The sequence below is a fragment of the Schistocerca nitens genome, chromosome 9 (genome assembly GCF_023898315.1).
Source record: "Schistocerca nitens isolate TAMUIC-IGC-003100 chromosome 9, iqSchNite1.1, whole genome shotgun sequence".
NCBI classification, from domain to species: Eukaryota; Metazoa; Arthropoda; class Insecta; order Orthoptera; family Acrididae; genus Schistocerca; species Schistocerca nitens.
The window spans coordinates 313,593,538-313,611,674 of NC_064622.1; the positions used below are offsets into that span (position 1 = coordinate 313,593,538).

The 18,137-nt window shown below is 41.1% G+C and overlaps 1 protein-coding gene across 2 annotated transcripts in view; it reads right to left on the bottom strand.

Moving 5' to 3' along the window:
• Window positions 1-914: 914 nt before the first annotated feature.
• The window catches only part of LOC126203242 (uncharacterized), a 28,074-nt gene continuing 10,851 nt past the window's right edge, over window positions 915-18,137 (bottom strand). For both annotated transcript variants that reach the window (XM_049937495.1, XM_049937494.1), the window contains exon 2: window positions 915-4,770. In XM_049937495.1, coding sequence (XP_049793452.1) covers window positions 4,029-4,770 — 742 coding nt within the window. In that variant the 3' untranslated portion in view covers window positions 915-4,028. The remainder of the gene's footprint in view (window positions 4,771-18,137) is intronic.

An 18,137-nucleotide genomic window follows, 5' to 3' on the forward strand; every position in this document is an offset into this window, starting at 1 on the left:
TTAAACATTACAATAATAGAAACTCTTCTACGGAATATAAGAAGTTGTCAAGGAGAAACTTGCTTTCTGTGGCTCCTAACTGACACACTTTAAAATATTTATCGTCTTGTGGCAACTCTTTTCTGACAAGTGGCTAAGGTAAGCACATTATCAAATATGAAACCTAGAAACCTCACCGATTAGTTAACTCAGAAATGGTGGCACGCACTTACAACGAAGGTGGATTTTAAACGCATTTGACATGGTTCCAGCTTCTTCCTCTCCGGATTTCCGGTCTCACTTCCACACAATTTTTTCCTGCAGATGGACATCATTTTCTGAAATCAGAAGAAACTTTCTTAGCCTGCACTAATATTTTTCTATCTCCCTCAGCTTGGCTTTCCTTTGCGATGAAGAGTACTAAAAGTGAGGACAATGACTTGCTTCATTCACCACTTCAGACTTTTTTCCCTATGCTTGCACATCACAAGCTAGACATCTCACATGTCGAAACACCGATTTTACCCTGCTAAGAAACATATCGACTGCCTAATACTCCGATTAGCTAAAAGTGAGAGGAGGCGCATTTCAGTGACATATTTTGAGCATGGCTTTGTAACTTCAAGCTCGTCATTTTTAAATCTACAAAAGTTTTTCTCTATAATCTAACTCTAGAAATTTACAAAATCGTTCTGCACCTGTATGAAAAGTGATTCTGGCGGAAGACTGTGTTTGTGCCCAAAGCAGTGAAACATCTTCAGTGTATTAATAATCTGAATCCAGATGATCACCATTTACGTGAAAAATGCAGTTGTGAAGGAATCATTGTTACTTCTAATACTGAAGACTCGCCGTGGTTTCAATTCTTCTAGTGCCATACTCACTATCTGTGACGTGTGTAAAACAGAATTCATGACTAAAAGAACGGAAGAGAATTTGATGATTTTTCAACATTTTATTTTGTTCACGAAATATACATAAAAAATACAAATTATTACACTTTGAAACAGTTTGCAATTATAGTTAAATAATATTTTTCAGCCAACAACGTAATATAATACAAGAGTTTCAAGTTTTTATTGACCCGCCCAAACTTACTTATCCTGCGTAAAAATGAGTAATGTTTTCCGTTTTTGTTCAGAAAGTTGTCATTCCTATTTCACCAAAGGTCTGTTCGTGGTCTCTGCATGTCTTAGGCGAAGTTAGTCTGGTTCATTACAGGAACAACTTCAAAGTGACACAAAAACCAACATTCACAAGTTCGTTACGCTCTATGGTCTAGAGCAGTTTTTCAACCTAGGGGTCGCAAGGTCTTGCTCAGGTATCGCGGACGCAGGAGAATGCAGTTGCAGCTTAAAAGAAACTGGTCCGTTTTATGCTCGCCCAGAGCGAAGCGCGAAGACAATAATCTCGTCCGTGCTTGCTGGCGTACTCGGACAACTGATTGTTGTGACCAAAAACGCGCGACTATGCGCATGCTGACCCCTTCTCACATCCACGCCTCTACGGCGGCAAGGAATATATCTCTTCCCATAGAGCGCTGCGACCTCTTTTCACATGCACTTGATTTCTCGATCAGTGTAGTATCAATAAAAAGAAAAGTAAATACGTTGCCTTTGAAATCGCCGACATACTTTATTATACGACGGTTGTCTGAAAAGTAATGCCTCCACCTTCGTAACTCTTCAACAGTTGGCAGCATTGGTATGCGGCAGGTACTGGTTTGTTCCATAGCCTCTTCTCTACAGCTCCAGTTGGCAGGAAGCCTTAGCATTGAACGGTTGTGTTGTTACAGTGTAAAGTATGGAACTCTGCGTAGACGGTCGGTCAATGCTATTTAAGCTACGTGCAGTCATTGCATTCTTGACAGGAGAAGGTGTCATCCCAAAGGAGATTCATCAGAGAATGAAAGCAGTTTATGGTGATTGTGTTGATGTGAGTACTGTGCGTCGTTGGGCGAGTAAGTTTAAAGATGTTGAGGCGGGAACATCAGACCTGCGTGACAAACAAAGAGTTGGGCGTCCTGTGACAGCAACCACCGAGTTCCACGAGCAAAATGTTGACAGATTGATTCAGGACGATCGTCGTATCACTCAGAGAGAAACTGCAAGCACAATCGGCATTTCACAAGAACGTGTGGGTCACATTATTGCTTTGCTTCGCTATTGGAAGATCTGTGCACGCTGGGTACCCCGGATGCTGACTCCTGAAATGAAAGCACACAGACTTGAAGTTTGCCAGGAACTCCCCTCGCGTTACAAGAATGAAGGTGACGCCTTTCTGCATTCAATTGTGACAGGAGACGAAACGTGGGTACATCATTACGAGAGAACTTTGAGACAGTGGCTGCGGAAACAGAGTGTCGACTTCTTCCGTGACGGCTTCAGAAAACTTGTTCATCACTGCATTCGTTGGCAGAAATGTATCCAACTGGCTGGTGATTATGTGGAAAAGTGAATATTGGTAATTAAAGATCACATTCTAAGGATTATTTCTGCGTTTCATTTATTAAAGTATTCCCATCCAAACCCAATTAATGAAGATGGGGGCATTACTTGTCACTCAACCCTCGTAGTTCTGGGAGTCGCCAGAATATTTTTACTTGGACAGGGGTCACATATTCAAAAAGGTTGAAAAACACTGGTGTAGAGAAACAGACTGAATGCAGCAAAATACTTCCTACCTTCGTTTTTAGGTAACTAATTAGGAGTAGATTGACTATGAAAAGAGGAAAATGTCACATTAAAGAACTTCTTGCTACACCGTTAATGATCACTCAGAATTGATAGCTATGACCTCGATGTTTGCGAATGCTGTTACAAATGGAAGAGTCACAGTGAACAAGCAGTTTCTCTTGCCATATTGTGCGATAAGACAAAGTCAAACTAAAGGTCTTAACAACTGCTGGTGTCATCCGACCCAAACTTAAAACTCCTGTAAGGATAATGAGTATCAAGTGTGGCGTCTGCTTTCAGCTCTGCCCCACTGTTTACACAAATACGAGTACTGTTGTATTTGCCCATTTGTGTTTGTGTAATCAGTAGTGAAAAGTTGGCAGTTGACGCGACGCTTCGGCGTGGGTCTTACTGCTCATTTGCTGTGAACTTTGCTGCACAGGTTGTACGTTTGGATTAGAGGTCGGCAGCAGCCGAAACGTGCTATGAAATATTGTAATTAATAAAGAAATCGTTAAGGGGGGTAGGACGTCAAACGGTCCGACTTGGAGCAGGAGAGGCACCACAGGACATTTTAATTTCCACTGTCTATACTTTTACAAGTAAATTCATAAAACTTTGTCAGAATGACCAGGAAGGATTCAGGATTCACACTTGTAGCAGCGGAAGTTCAAAAACATAACAAAATAATTTTTTTACATGTGAAATTTCATCATTTTTTCACTTACTATTGGCTGCATTTGTTGCTATAGGTACACTTTTCTTCATAATTAAGAGAGACTGTTCGATGAATTTTGCACAGCATACAAACCATACGTACAGGTGTCTGAAACTCTAGAATCTATTTAATTTATGAAAAAGTGAATGAGCTGTTACGTTTTAAACTTTATGTTTAGGAAAAAATCAAATATTTTAGTTAATTATCTCAATTTTTGCCATAGTTTTTAATAGATTTGGAAAATTTTAGAGTTTCATAAACCTGAAAGTATGATTTGTATGCTGTGCAAAATTCATCAAAGAATCTCTTAATTGTAAAGAAAAATGTACCTATAGCAACAAATGCAGCGAACAGTAAGTGAAAAAAATGATGAAATTTCATATCTAAAAAAATTATTTTGTTATGTTTTTGCACCTCCACTGCTCTAAGTGTGAATCCTGAATCCTTCCTGGTCATGCTGACAAAGTTTTATGAATTTATTTGTAAAAGTATAGACAGTAGAAAATAAAATGTCGTGGGGTGCCTCTCCTGCTCCAAGTCGGCCCGTATGACGTCCTACCCCTCTTAAGTGATCTGACCAGTCTTATTACTGTGTGTGCCCAAGATTGTGTCAGCCCTGTAACTGGTAGCTGCCCAGGAATTTAAAAGAGTGGAATTTAAAAAACGGTTGTGTCGTTTTCAGAGAAGGACTGCGTGGTTACCTCGTCTTGCATTCCGTCTGCACCGGTGAGTCCGAAGTTCAGTTTAGATACGAGGAGAGAATCCAGACTGGTGTGCAATGTGGAAGGAAAGCTGCCATTTTTAGTGACTTCCACATCCCCACTGTAATAGTCCGATATCGAGGCTACAGTAGAGACTGGTCCTTCGCCGCAAAGTGTCTGGAAAAGACACCTGTGTGCGTGTTTGCCATCGAAGAGCACGTCGAAATCGAACGGCCTGCTCGGGTCGTCCGCAGCCGGCCAGCAGTGAAACGGTGGGAAAGTGCCGGAGAACGGACAAACCCACTTGTCCGCGACCAGTTTCTGGAAGACATCGCTCGCCGGAGGGTCGGAGAGAGACGGGAAGTCGAGGTACGTGGCGAAGAAGCACAGGTACGGGAGGGGCAGTATGGCGCGCAGCGGCAGCGAGGTGGGCTCAACCTCTCGGGAGACTCCACACACGACGGTCGGCGCGTCGCCATGGAACGATATGGTGACGAGGCCGTCGCTGGTGACGAAGCGGTCGCCGTGCTGCTTGTCGGGCACGGGGAAGCACTTCTGCCACTGGGTGCCGGGGCGTCGGGCCGTAAGCGGGAACACGGACCCCGGCAGCGGGGTCTCGCCGGCGAGGCAGTCGAACTGCGGCGTCCTGGTCGCGCTCATCAGCCGGTAGTTGTCGGGCCAGTGGGATCTGCGGAACCTGAAAACACCGACACACTATATTCACCTTTTGTATCTGCAGCTCTCGTCCTTTTCTTTCCGCATTTGCTGTTAAATTATGGGATACAGCTTTCAAATAACTTCTGGTAATTCAGACAGGTAACACTTTCAGCGACCCCCGATATTTCGGCGGGAGAACACCCCGCCATTTTCAAGGCAAACTGCAACGGACAGGCGGCGTACATGCAAATTTAAAACCTCGGTCTTTCTCGAACGTCAATGTCTACAATGAAATATTTATATTATAAAGTTTTTGAATTTTTTTGCTCTTTCTACCATTATCCGCGCGAATAGTAGCGATCTGTCGTAGTCTGGTCATCTAATAGCGCCCCCATTCGAAGCACTTTGTGTGAGCAGTGTTCTGTTTCAGACTAATGGCAGTCTCAACTATCTATCAGCATTCCCCCTGTTTCGTCTGTTCATTACGATGTATTCCAACAGACTTAATTATTTGCACAATATTTGTCACAAACCGGCCATCTCTGTTATGAGTAGAGCTCGAATATCCAATCAAATACGTGTATTAACCATTTCATGGAATAAATGCATATATCGAAGAATTTTTTTGTTTAATATCTTGTATTTAGAAATTTTTAAAGGATACAAACAGTTTTTCTGATTTCAATGGCGATGTTGCAATACCTTGCATAGGCATCATATGTACCCTCTTTTCACATGTGAATTATCATCAAATTGAAGATTATGTAAAGTTTATGGAAATTTGGTTGCACTAGTTATTATTTTGGAACTGAAAAATTTTGACAATTTTTGGAGAGCTTTGTTTCGTAGACTTGTGTGTAAAATATACATTTATTCCCATGTCTGAAGTTGTTAGTCGACAAAGCACAAAAAAGAATATTTCCTTGGCACCTACAAAGGAAAATCGGCGAGGGAAGCGCAGTACGCCCACCTTTAGTTATTCTTCCCATGGTTAGAGAATTCCCTCCCTAGCCCCGACAAGACGCCTCCTGAGACGCGGAAAGATAGGAGTAGGCAAAATGCAATAGGGAATAACAATATTAATGAGCTAATAGTAAACTGCAGGAGCGTCTATAGAAAGGTCCCAGAACTGCTCTCATTAATAAACTTTCACAACGCCCATATAGTACTAGGGACAGAAAGTTGGCTGAAACCAGACGTAAACAGTAATGAAATCCTAAACTCAGATTGGAATGTATACCGCAGAGACAGGCTGGACAGTGAAGGGGGAGGCGTGTTTATAGCGATAAGAAGTGCAATAGTATCGAAGGAAATTGACGGAGATCCGAAATGTGAAATAATTTGGGTGACGGTCACGGTTAAAGCAGGCTCAGACACGGTAATTGGATGTCTCTATAGGCCCCCTGGCTCAGCAGCTGTTGTGGCTGAGCACTTGAAGGATAATTTGGAAAATATTTCGATTTCCCCACTATGTTATAGTTCTGGGTGGAGATTTTAATTTGCCGGATATAGACTGGGAGACTCAAACGTTCATAACGGGTGGCAGGGGCAAAGAATCCAGTGAAAGTTTTTTAAGTGCTTTATCTGAAAACTACCTTGAGCAGTTAAACAGAAAACCGACTCGTGGCGATAACATATTAGACCTTCTGGTGACAAACAGACCCGAACTATTTGAAACAGTTAACGTAGAACAGGGAATCAGCGATCATAAAGCGGTTACTGCTCAAAAGAGGAAAGGCCGCTGGACCTCATGGGATACCAGTTCGATTTTACACAGAGTACGCGAAGGAACTTGCCTCCCTTCTTGCAGCGGTGTACCGTAGGTCTCTAGAAGAGCGTAGCGTTCCAAAGGATTGGAAAAGGGCACAGGTCATCCCCGTTTTCAAGAAGGGACGTCGAACAGATGTGCAGAACTATAGACCTACATCTCTAACGTCGATCAGTTGTAGAATTTTGGAACACGTATTATGTTCGAGTATAATGACTTATCTGGAGACTAGAAATCTACTCTGTAGGAATCAGCATGGGTTTCGAAAAAGACGGTCGTGTGAAACCCAGCTCGCGCTATTCGTCTACGAGACTCAGAGGGCCATAGACACGGGTTCCCATGTAGATGCCGTGTTTCTTGACTTCCGCAAGGCGTTCGATACAGTTCCCCACAGTCGTTTAATGAACAAAGTAAGAGCATATGGACTATCAGACCAATTGTGTGATTGGATTGAAGAGTTCCTAGATAACAGAACGCAGCATGTCATTCTCAATGGAGAGAAGTCTTCCGAAGTAAGAGTGATTTCAGGTGTGCCGCAGGGGAGTGTCATAGGACCGTTGCTATTCACAATATACATAAATGACCTTGTGGATGACATCGGAAGTTCACTGACGTTTTTTGCAGATGATGCTGTGGTGTATCGAGAGGTTGTAACAATGGAAAACTGTACTGAAATGCAGGAGGATCTGTAGCGAATTGACGCATGGTACAGGGAATGGCAATTCAATCTCAATGTAGACAAGTTTAATGTGTTGCGAATACATGGAAAGATAGATCCCTTATCATTTAGCTACAAAATAGCAGGTCAGCAATTGGAAGCAGTTAATTCCATAAATTATCTGGGAGTACGCATTAGGAGTGATTTAAAATGGAATGATCATATAAAGTTGATCGTCGGTAAAGAAGATGCCAGACTGAGATTCATTGGAAGAATCCTAAGGAAATGCAATCCGAAAACAAAGGAAGTAGGTTACAGTACGCTTGTTCGCCCACTGCTTGAATACTGCTCAGCAGTGTGGTATCCGTACCAGATAGGGTTGATAGAAGAGATAGAGAGGATCCAATGGAGAGCAGCGCGCTTCGTTACAGGATCATTTAGTAATAGCGAAAGCGTTACGGAGATGATAGATAAACTCCAGTGGAAGACTCTGCAGGAGAGACGCTCAGTAGCTCGGTACGGGCTTTTGTTAAAGTTTCGAGAACATACCTTCATCGAAGAGTCAAGCAGTATATTGCTCCCTCCTACGTATATCTCGCGAAGAGACCATGAGGATAAAATCAGAGAGATTAGAGCCCACACAGAAGCATACCGACAATCCTTCTTTCCACGAACAATACGAGACTGGAATAGAAGGGTACCCTCCGCCACACACCGTCAGGTGGCTTGCGGAGTATGGATGTAGATGTAGATGTAGGCATGTCAGAAAAAGTCGGAACATTTCGTATCAACAAACCTCTTTGTCCCACTGGCGCCATAGTAAGAATCTTACTGTTTTGCAACTAAAGATGCGAGGGAAGTGGTGCTGTGTCGTGGTGTATTGAACTGCCTTTGCCATTTTAAATAATTACGAAATGAGCGATTAATTCCTAATGGTAATAACTGTACTTATATAAAATTACCTGACATGACCTAAAATGCTGAATACGTCTTTTTCTCTACTGATTGCTTAGTCCCACAACACCTTCCAAACAGTTCTTTTTCCTTTATACATGTGAACAAGAAATTTGCAAACGAGCGTCTATCTGTATAATGCGTAATATCTAATCAGTGTTTCTTCCGTGTCAAATTTATACCATTGCAGCTTTTTGGTACGACCAGGAGACGGATAAACATTTCCCCTCTCACATCACCCGTCACCGCAGTACAATGGTACCCTCTTGATCTTCTCAACCTGCGCGCCCTTGAGATAAAATACTAACTTCAAATGTTCGTACCGTAACAAATACTCTACCGCTCATAATCCAATGAACGCGTGAACGTCAGTTTATATTTGTGCAGAACAGCGCAGTGTACTCATCGCACTTACCAGCATGACACATTGTCCCAAAATGAACTGAGGAAACAGATTTTAAGAAAGGACTATGTGTTGTGGGTGTTGTACGCACAATTTTTGTTAGCGGCTTACCCCGAAGGTGTGCGTGATGCAGAGGGAGTGCTGTCAAGCCGCCGTCTTCGTGAGAGGGGGAATGTTGACTTGGCTCCACATCGGTCCTGCCAATCCACAGGGGCGCGCATTTCCTACGAAACGGAATTGGTGGCCGTAGGCCAAAGTTTTGGATAAAAGCATGCGCCTAAGTGAAGTAAATATAAATATAAAACTGAAACTGAATTTTGCTACAAAGGAATTTTTGTTGTTTTTTAATTCATTGTGCAATTTTGACTTTGTGGCAGTTCATGAATGCACGAATATTTAAGATGTGATAGTGCGTGGAAATTGGGGCTCTAATAATGAGTCATCACGAATCCGTGTTACGTGTGGTTTCAATACATCCACTGTGAATGACAAACTGCGACTGTGATTTAAATTCGCGATTTTTCTGGTAATAAATATGAAACTTGTCGATTTTTTACGATTTATTCAACCATGAACACGTTTTCGAGCCACTGCAAGCTTATCATCAAATGGAGGTGTTACAGAAACATTATGTTGTGGACCAAGTGTAACTAGATGCAGTGCTGGTGCTACTGGCGGAAATGACGGAAATTTAGTAATCGGTGACGAAACGTTTACGAACACGAGAGTTTTTTATGTTTTAGCACTGCTTTGTGGTATCCATATCAGATCTCTTCCTAGAATGGCAGGGGTAAAATACAGGGAGCGAAAGGCTATTTACAATTTGTACAGAAAGCAGATGGCAGTTATAAGAGTCGAGGGGCATGAAAGGGAAGCAGTGGCTGGGAAGGGAGTGAGACAGGGTTGTAGCCTCTCCCCGATGCTATTTAATCTGTATATTGAGCAAGCCGTAAAGGAAACAAAAGAAAAGTTCGGAGTAGGTGTTAAAATCCATGGAGAAGAAATAAAAACTTTGAGGTTCGCCGATGACATTGTAATCCTGTCAGAGACAGCAAAGGACTTGGAAGAGCAGTTGAACGGAATGGACAGTGTCTTGAAAAGAGGGTATAAGATGAACATCAAGAAAAGCAAAACGAGGATAATGGAATGTAGTCGAATTAAGTCGGGTGATACTGAGGGAATTAGATTAGGAAATGTGACACTTAAAGTAGTAAAGGAGTTTTGCTATTTGGGGAGCAAAATAAGTGATGATGTTCGAAGTAGAGAGGATATAAAATGTAGATTGGCAATGACAAGGAAAGCGTTCCCGAAGAAGATAAATTTGTTAACATCGAGTATAGATTTAAGTGTCAGGAAGTCGTTTCTGAAAGTATTTATTACCAGAAAAATCGCGAATTTAAATCACAGTCGCAGTTTGTCATTCACAGTGGATGTATTGAAACCACACGTAACACGGATTCGTGATGACTCATTATTAGAGCCCCAATTTCCACGCACTGTATATGGAAGTGAAACATAGACAATAAATAGTTTAGACAAGAAGAGAATAGAAGCTTTCGAAATGTGGAGCTACAGACGAATGCTGAAGATTAGATGGGTAGATCACATAACTAACGAGGAGGTATTGAATAGAATTGGGGAGAAGAGGAGTTTGTGGCACGACTAGAAGAAGGGATCGGTTGGTAGGACATGTTCTGAGGCATCAAGGGATCACCAATTTAGTACTGGAGGGCAGCGTGGAGGGTAAAAATCGTAGAGGGAGACCAAGAGATGAATACACTAAGCAGATTCAGAAGCATGTAGGCTGCAGTAGGTACTGGGAGATTAAGAAGCTTGCACAGGATACAGTAGCATGGAGAGCTGCATCAAACCAGTCTCAGGACTGAAGACCAGAACAAGAAAACAAATATGCACAGTATCTAGCTGCGCTTGGTTTAATACTGATTCACAGAAAGTAAACACTGGATGTTTTTACAAACATTTGCAAATGTCTCCTCTATTACATGATTAACGTTGTTAGTTGCCGACCGGAGTAGCGCAGTGGTTACCACAATGGACTCGCATTCGGAAAGACGACGGTTCAAACCTGCGTCCGGCCATCCTGATTTAGGTTTTCCATGATTTCCCTAATCGATTAAAGCAAATGGCGGAATGGTTCCTTCGAAAGGGCACGGCCGATTTCCTTCTGCTCCTTCCCTAATCCACGCTTGTGCTCCGTCTCTAATGACCTCGTCGTCGACGGGTCGTTGAACACTGATCTCGTCCTACTGCTGCTAAAGTTGCTTGTTAACGTGTAACGTTGTTGCATATGTAGAAAGCAAGCTTTCTGCCTTGTAGCCTCCATCTGAAGTTCTATCAGATGTAAATTGTTTTGCATTGTATGTTCGACGTTTGCCATTAATGTAAAAACAACAAGTTTTCTAACTGTAGAAATGTTCGTAAAAATATCCGACGTAAAATCGGAAAGCTATATAGTAGAGTTTTAAATCCAACTATTTTGATGTCACTAATGTGGAATGTTGAGAAACAAAAGATTGCCAAAAAATTGTCGTCTGAGGTTCCTAGAACCAACTGAAAAAATGCACCACAGCGATCATTTTCCAGAAAACTGACGACATCACTAACGATGTTGTCATATAACTAATGCGAATGGAGAATAATATTGTTGTGGCTTTTGTTGTTGCGCGTTTCGAGACTGTTGTCTCACAAGAAACTCCTTGAGTGCGGGGTCGCAAAAGGCCAATGATGTTCACGGGTATCGTCGACACCCCACACGAGTTACAACAGTGCCACAGTGCTAGTGGCGCTGATACAAAGGGAAGCAATGCTAACGATTAACGAAGCAAAGATTGCGGTATATCTACAGCAACAGTTGCCTAAGTTGACATTTCGATAGAATGGAACCCAAGGAATTTCCCATAGTGAGAAAGAAGTGGCGGACGAATTATTAATGTTTCTGCAAGAGGTGTCAGTGAAATGCGTGGTGTCGTATACGCTCGACTGTCCGGACTATGTACGTGTGGCGTACAGTGACGACAATACGTGCTTAACAGGCGAAAGTGATACTGAAACACGTGTCGAGCCATGTAATCCGTCATCCTTGTCGGACAGCGAGCCACAAATTCCGTATCCAGTGAAACGTAGTAAACGACAATCGTTGTCCAAGGAGCAAGAAAGATCATCCGCAGCATAGTAAAGAAACAATTATGAACAGATTTCGAATAAGTCCACGGCAATAAGACAATGCAGTGCATAAGGAAGAGCTATGGATATTCAAGGGGGGACAAGGCGCATTTGTTACAAAAACTAGTGCTCGCGCGTTTCAAGGATGCTCGATACAATTTATAGGACGTGCATGTTAGTGACGTACTACGTAATGCACATCAGATGCACGCAGCATAGATTACAGGGAGGTTGCATAATCTCCAACACAGCGCGGTTACAGAAAAACCTCAAGGAGGGTTCGCTAAAGAATCTTAAGCTACCTTTACTTTTACCGTAATAAAAAACAATCATGTAACATGCAAAGTTTAAGAAAGTTTTATTTATATTGATTATACATATATATAAGACAATGCCATCTTATGACATAAAAAAGTCACAGTTGTGGTTCTCTTCCTTAAATGATGAATTCTACGACCCTATTCTTCCTGGCAAATTGTTTAATTACATCGTCAATAGGACAATCAATGTCAGGGTGAATATTCAACAGAGCTAAGCCATTAATTCGATCCTCCTTGATTGTCGACCACAGCCATGTCTTTGTACGGCGCAACGTTGACAAACGTCTTGATTTGGCTGTACCATAAGATACCTCTACATTAAAGTAGGAAATTAAGATAACGGACGTATTACTTACTGACATTCTGCACATCGTTTTGCTATAGGTTAACGCTTTGCTCACACCCATCCAATTAGGATTAGGGAGGAGGGGGGGGGGGGTCGAAATCAAGTTATAAGCAGAGGTATACATTGATTTTAATGACACGATCCAGCCAGCAATTGGCAGTGACCGTTTCAACCAAAAGCGAATCAAAAGGGTTTTACGCCTCGGAAGTTTAATTTCGCCATATAGTTGTATAAGTCCATCTTGTAGTATAAGCATGTAATATATATTTTTTACTATAGTTGTACAAAATGAAAATTTGTAATATGTCGATTTTAACGATCTAGCGCACCAATTGGACAGAATTTTGCACATTACTTTCCGGGAGGATATCCATCAACCCACTCTTCTAATCAATGTCAAGCCGAACAACTGCTTGCGTAAGGACCAGAGGTTACTGACATGCTCAATTTGTAAAGCCCTTTCTCTTGAATAAATCATCCAGTTTTTTTTTTGAAACTGTAATCATTTGGCTGTCTGTACATCACTTCTACCGATTTCTGTCCCATTCGGATAATTTCTTCGTGGCGTATAATTTTTTTTTTGTCTTAGAGTCTACTAATGTAAAATCCATACTTTCCTGTGTCTCCTGATGACGCTGATGGTACGAGTGGGGCTTGCTGTGGGTCATGCCAAAACAATGCGCTCATTTGTCAACTTAGTAAATAAATATCATTCTAGCACTCAGAAACTCCTAATAATCACTTATAATAGAGTAACGCACCATGGTTTGAAGTGATGAAATGGATTAAAAGGTATTATATCTGAGAGTGTGAACTTGCTGTCGTTCGTATTGCTGCAGAACATTCAGTACTGTAAAGGTATATTTTAGTATATTTTATTTCAGTATAATGATAACAGTTGTTTGCTTTTATATTCAGCTTATCCATTATGGATGTTTAAGAATCCGTCACTGTTTATTCAATATAACTACAGAAAACTGCAACAAGTCATTTTTTTGAAACAGTTATTCATTTTATGAATCGGTTTTTTAACCTTTTCAGGCTCGTCTTCATATGGTATACAGCAGGTCACATAGCTATTGCAAAACGTAATGCTGGGTGGTGGCTCTGTGACAGTACTCATGACAATGCATTAAAACAGGTTCCATCTTCTTGTCACAGAGCCAGCACCCAAAATTACGCTTTGAAATAGCTACATAACCTTCTGTACACCATCTGAAAAGGTTCTAAAACCGTTTCATGGAATGAATAACTATTTCAAAAAGGTGGCTGGTTATAGTTTTCTGTATTTACATATTTTGCTTTAGTCACAGAGTGTACATATTTCGCTGAAATGGAGATTTATTTGTAGCTTTAGAGATTTAAAACTAGTCTTAATCCTTATTAAAACACTAAATACAACAGTGTTAGCATTGTCACTATCATTCAGTAATGACTTCAAATGGTTCAAATGGCTCCAAGCACATCTGAGGTCATCAGTTCCCCAGGCTTAGAACTACTTAAGCCTAACTAACCTAAGGACATCACACACATCCATGCCCGAGGCAGGATTCGAAACTGCGACCGTAGTAGCTGCGTGGTTTCGAACTGAACTGCCTAGAACCGCTCGACCACAGCGGCCGGCCAGTAATGACTGTCTTGCAGAATAGTACGTTTGGTTACAAAAGTAAGTACTGTACAGGTAAAGGAAACGGATGCCAACAGCACGTGCGACCTACCAGAACCTGGGCCCATAAAAATTTAGGAATAGTGTTCTTCAGATTGCAATACTCATATTGTTGTGACTCCAGTTGCCAGATATTTCAATATTACTTTTAATTTAATGCGAGATGGCACGGAATCCTACATACCTGTTTTAGACTTCCGTACAGAGCCAGTAATACGGCTGAAACAGTTTTCAACATTCATTTTCCTCATTTGAAAATGATTTTTAAACGAAACGTTTTCCTCGGAAGATAACTCTCTTATTAGCCTAGTGGGTTTTCCAAACGATTCCTACGAGTTACCTGTTTCCATTCCCAACATTTGTTGCTTTGTTTTTCCTTCGTCAGCGTCACTACAAATTCTTCGGCTAAAAGCTGTGCAACTCCCGTACGAATAATTTCACTTGCCACCACCTTGAAATTAGCTTAAGTGGCGTTTACAACTTCGCCGTGTGGAAACGCTAACTTGCGCGTAAGGGTAGTTGCGGGAATGGGGAATGGGTGCACGCGTAAGAAATTAATGGCTGTGTAAACTCAGTTTAAGGACCGGGACAACGTTTGTTGTGGCGTTTTACTTATAAAGGACCACTGTGCAGTAGCGGCGCTACAGGTAGACAGTTGTAGCATATATACGGACGACTTGTATCTTGGATAACTTGTATACTAAAACTAGCGAAATTGCAAACGATCATACTGACGGGTTATTCGCTTACGACCAATAATTTGACAAATATAGTCTTTAAGGGAACCCGGAACCTAAAAATGATGAAATTTTGGGTTTTCAGTTTATTGTGAAATAAAATACTACAGATCTTCCTCTTTAAAATGACATATTAATCTTACCTGTCGCTCAGCTCCAAGTATTGAAAATATTATTTTCAATAATGTGCTGCAGAGGGCACGTCGCGACATTGAATTTCCATGGATACATGTTCATTGAAAACATCATTTTTCAAAACTTCCGGTCTTCCCAAAGACTTGATATTATGTTGACAACACGATTTGATAGGCAATTGTTTTGTCTGCGTATTGTAGTCTTTGGATACTGTTGTTTACATTGAGCATTTGGTGGTTATTGCACGATTTGTGTTGTATTTCTATTGCGTAACTGGAACTTATCAAATATGCCTCGATTTAGTAACAGAGTTTACAAGACGAAGAAGCCTCCTCCGAGGTACACTACTGGAACTGTGAAAATTTCTCCGACCTTGGGAAATGATTCTGAAAATAGTGAGGTTATTCATGAAGTGAAATCTACTCCTGTCTCTAGCACAAGCAAGAAGTTGCATGGATCAACTGAAAAATACTGCAGTTTATTGGAGAAGTGTAGTGAGGATAATGCGAACGAAATAATTAACATTTCATTGCTCTCAAAGGTGACAGTGTTCAGTACTGTGTAAGGAATGTTGCAAATTGAGTATGTCAGTAAATGTCAAGCGACACATAGGACTTGCAGCAGAAATCTGTCTCCATTGTACTAGTTGTCATTACAGTGTTTCATTTTGGAACTCAGAATATGTCGAAATAGGCCAAGGTGAAACTGATAGTGAGAAAAGCAAGTCCTATGGTGTAAATATTAGATGTGTTTATGCTCTAAGGTCAATCGGTAAGGGATACTCTGCTGGTCAAATGTTTTGTGGTGTAATGAATCTACCACCACCACCAACGAAATTCTCAAAATATAACTCGGTTGTTGGATCCTGTGTTGAAGATATTGCCCAAGAATCCATGAAAGAAGCAATGGAGGAGGCTGTGGCGGTGAATGAAGAAACTCCAGATGTTCAGAATCCTCGGGACCTGACTGTCGCACTTGATGGTACGTGGCAGAAGCGCGGGCACACTTCACTTAATGGGATACTAACGGCAACAAGTGCTGATACTACAAAAGTTATAGATGTTGTAATTAAATCCAATCACTGTAGGTGTCCTAAAAGAGTGAATGATGAGCATGCTGAAAACTGTCGAAGGAATTACAGTGGGTCTAGTGGGACCATGGAAGTGTCCAGTGTGAAAGACATTTTCAGTCGCTCTCTTCTGTGGTACAAGGTCAGATAACTACAGTTCCTGGGTGATGGTGATTCGAAGTCTTTTGCTGCTGTATCTGAGCTGAAACCTTATGGAAATGATGTTACCATTACTAAACAGGAGTGCATACATAGGTCACGTTCAGAAACGTATGGGAACAAGGCTGCGCCGACTGAAGACCACAATGAATGGCCAAGTACTCAGTGATGGAAAACCTTTGGGTGGAGCTAAAAGATTGACAGACGAGGTAATCAACAGATTGCAGAGAGACTATGGACTGGCAATAAGACAAAATACTCACAGTGTTGATGCAATGGAAAAGGCTGTAATGGCACTTTACTACCACACCTTATCGACTGACGAGGAACCACTACATCGACTATGTCCACAGGGACCCAATTCCTGGTGCAAGTGCAACAAATATCAGGGATCTGAACGTGTATAGAAGCATCATCACAGTCTACCAGAAACTGTCATGAAGGCTATAAAACCAATTTTCAGAGATCTTTCTGCAACTGAACTTTTGAAGAAATGTCTCCATGGACGTACACAAAATCAAAATGAGAGTGTGAATAATGTAATTTGGACCAGAATCCCAAAAAATGTGTTTGTGGAAATTCATACTATTCATTTTGGAGTATATGATGCCATTGCTACGTACAACAAAGGTAACATTATAAAGTGCAATGTGCTGCAGAAGTTGGATGTGATGCCCGGAAAGTGCATGGTGAGTGCAATGATGTCGATAGACAATGAGAGGAAACGGGATGCTGAAAGGAAAGAAAAGGAGTGTGAGAGGCAAGCCAGACAAAGAATGAAAGGTGTGAAAAGAAGGCTAGATGGGGAGATGTCTAGTGACAGTGAAAACCCCTCTTATGGTGCTGGACTCCACTAAAATGTTAGTGAAACTTAGAAACTCGTTTTCCACAAGTTCACTTTTTTGCCATATAAGGAACATTTTCTGCTAAACTATTAGAGATAAAGACTTAAAATTTTCAAGGAATGTAAACAGTACCAATATACACCTTGTGTCATAGCCTTTTTGTGATACATAATTGGTAACAGATTTTATTTCAAAGATACTACGCCAAAAAATGTGTCAATTATTTTCAGTAACAAAATAATTAATGTCTTCCCAAAAAAACACCAATAAATTAAAATCCATATGGTAGATGGTATTAAATATATGTAATATTATACTGTAAAAGTTTCATCATTCTGGTGTTAATAGTTCATAAGAAAATGTTCCTTACATTTAACATTGGAGGTATAGGACGTTCCGGGTCCCCTTAAAAGTCGATAGTTTCTCACTACAGTACCCTAAACAAAGCAGTCGCATAAACAGAGGATCAACGACAGCAATGCAAGACCGACGACCCGCTGTCAAAAGGAAATCTAAAACAAAACGAGGTAAAAATGTAGCGTAGCACATAATAGCACTTGCTACAATACTGACAATGTAAAGAACGCGTCACGTGGAAATTATTTGTCACTCTCCTAGCAGTCAGTACGTCAGTATTACCTAAAAACGAAATTTTCTTCTGCTTCTTCCACGAGTTTCCTGAAGTAGTGAAGCTTTGGGAAGCACTTGTAGCTATGTTTTCCCGCTTATTATTTACTCTCTTTCTTGTGCCACTGGAATAGGTAGCGGTTGCTCCAACCCCCTTGAGCACAATTTTTAACTCAATGTTTCCTCGTTTATTCTTCCGACATAAATTTAATGACACTGCATACAATCACACGTGCCTGATTATCAAGTACTATCCTTGCACACAGGCCCCGGGAATAGACAACATTCCGTCAGAACTTGGAGAGACAGCAAAACTCTTCCATTTATTCAAGATGTATGAGTCAGACGAAACACCCTCAGACTTCAAGAAATAATTAAAATTTCGAAGAAATAAAGTGCCAAAGGTGTGAATATTATCGAACTATCAGTTTAATACGAGGGCTGTTTGCAAAGTAAGGAACAATAGGTCGCGAAATGGAAACCACGGTGAAAATCAAAACTGTTTTATTTGCAGCAGTTAGCTACAACGTCCAGTTA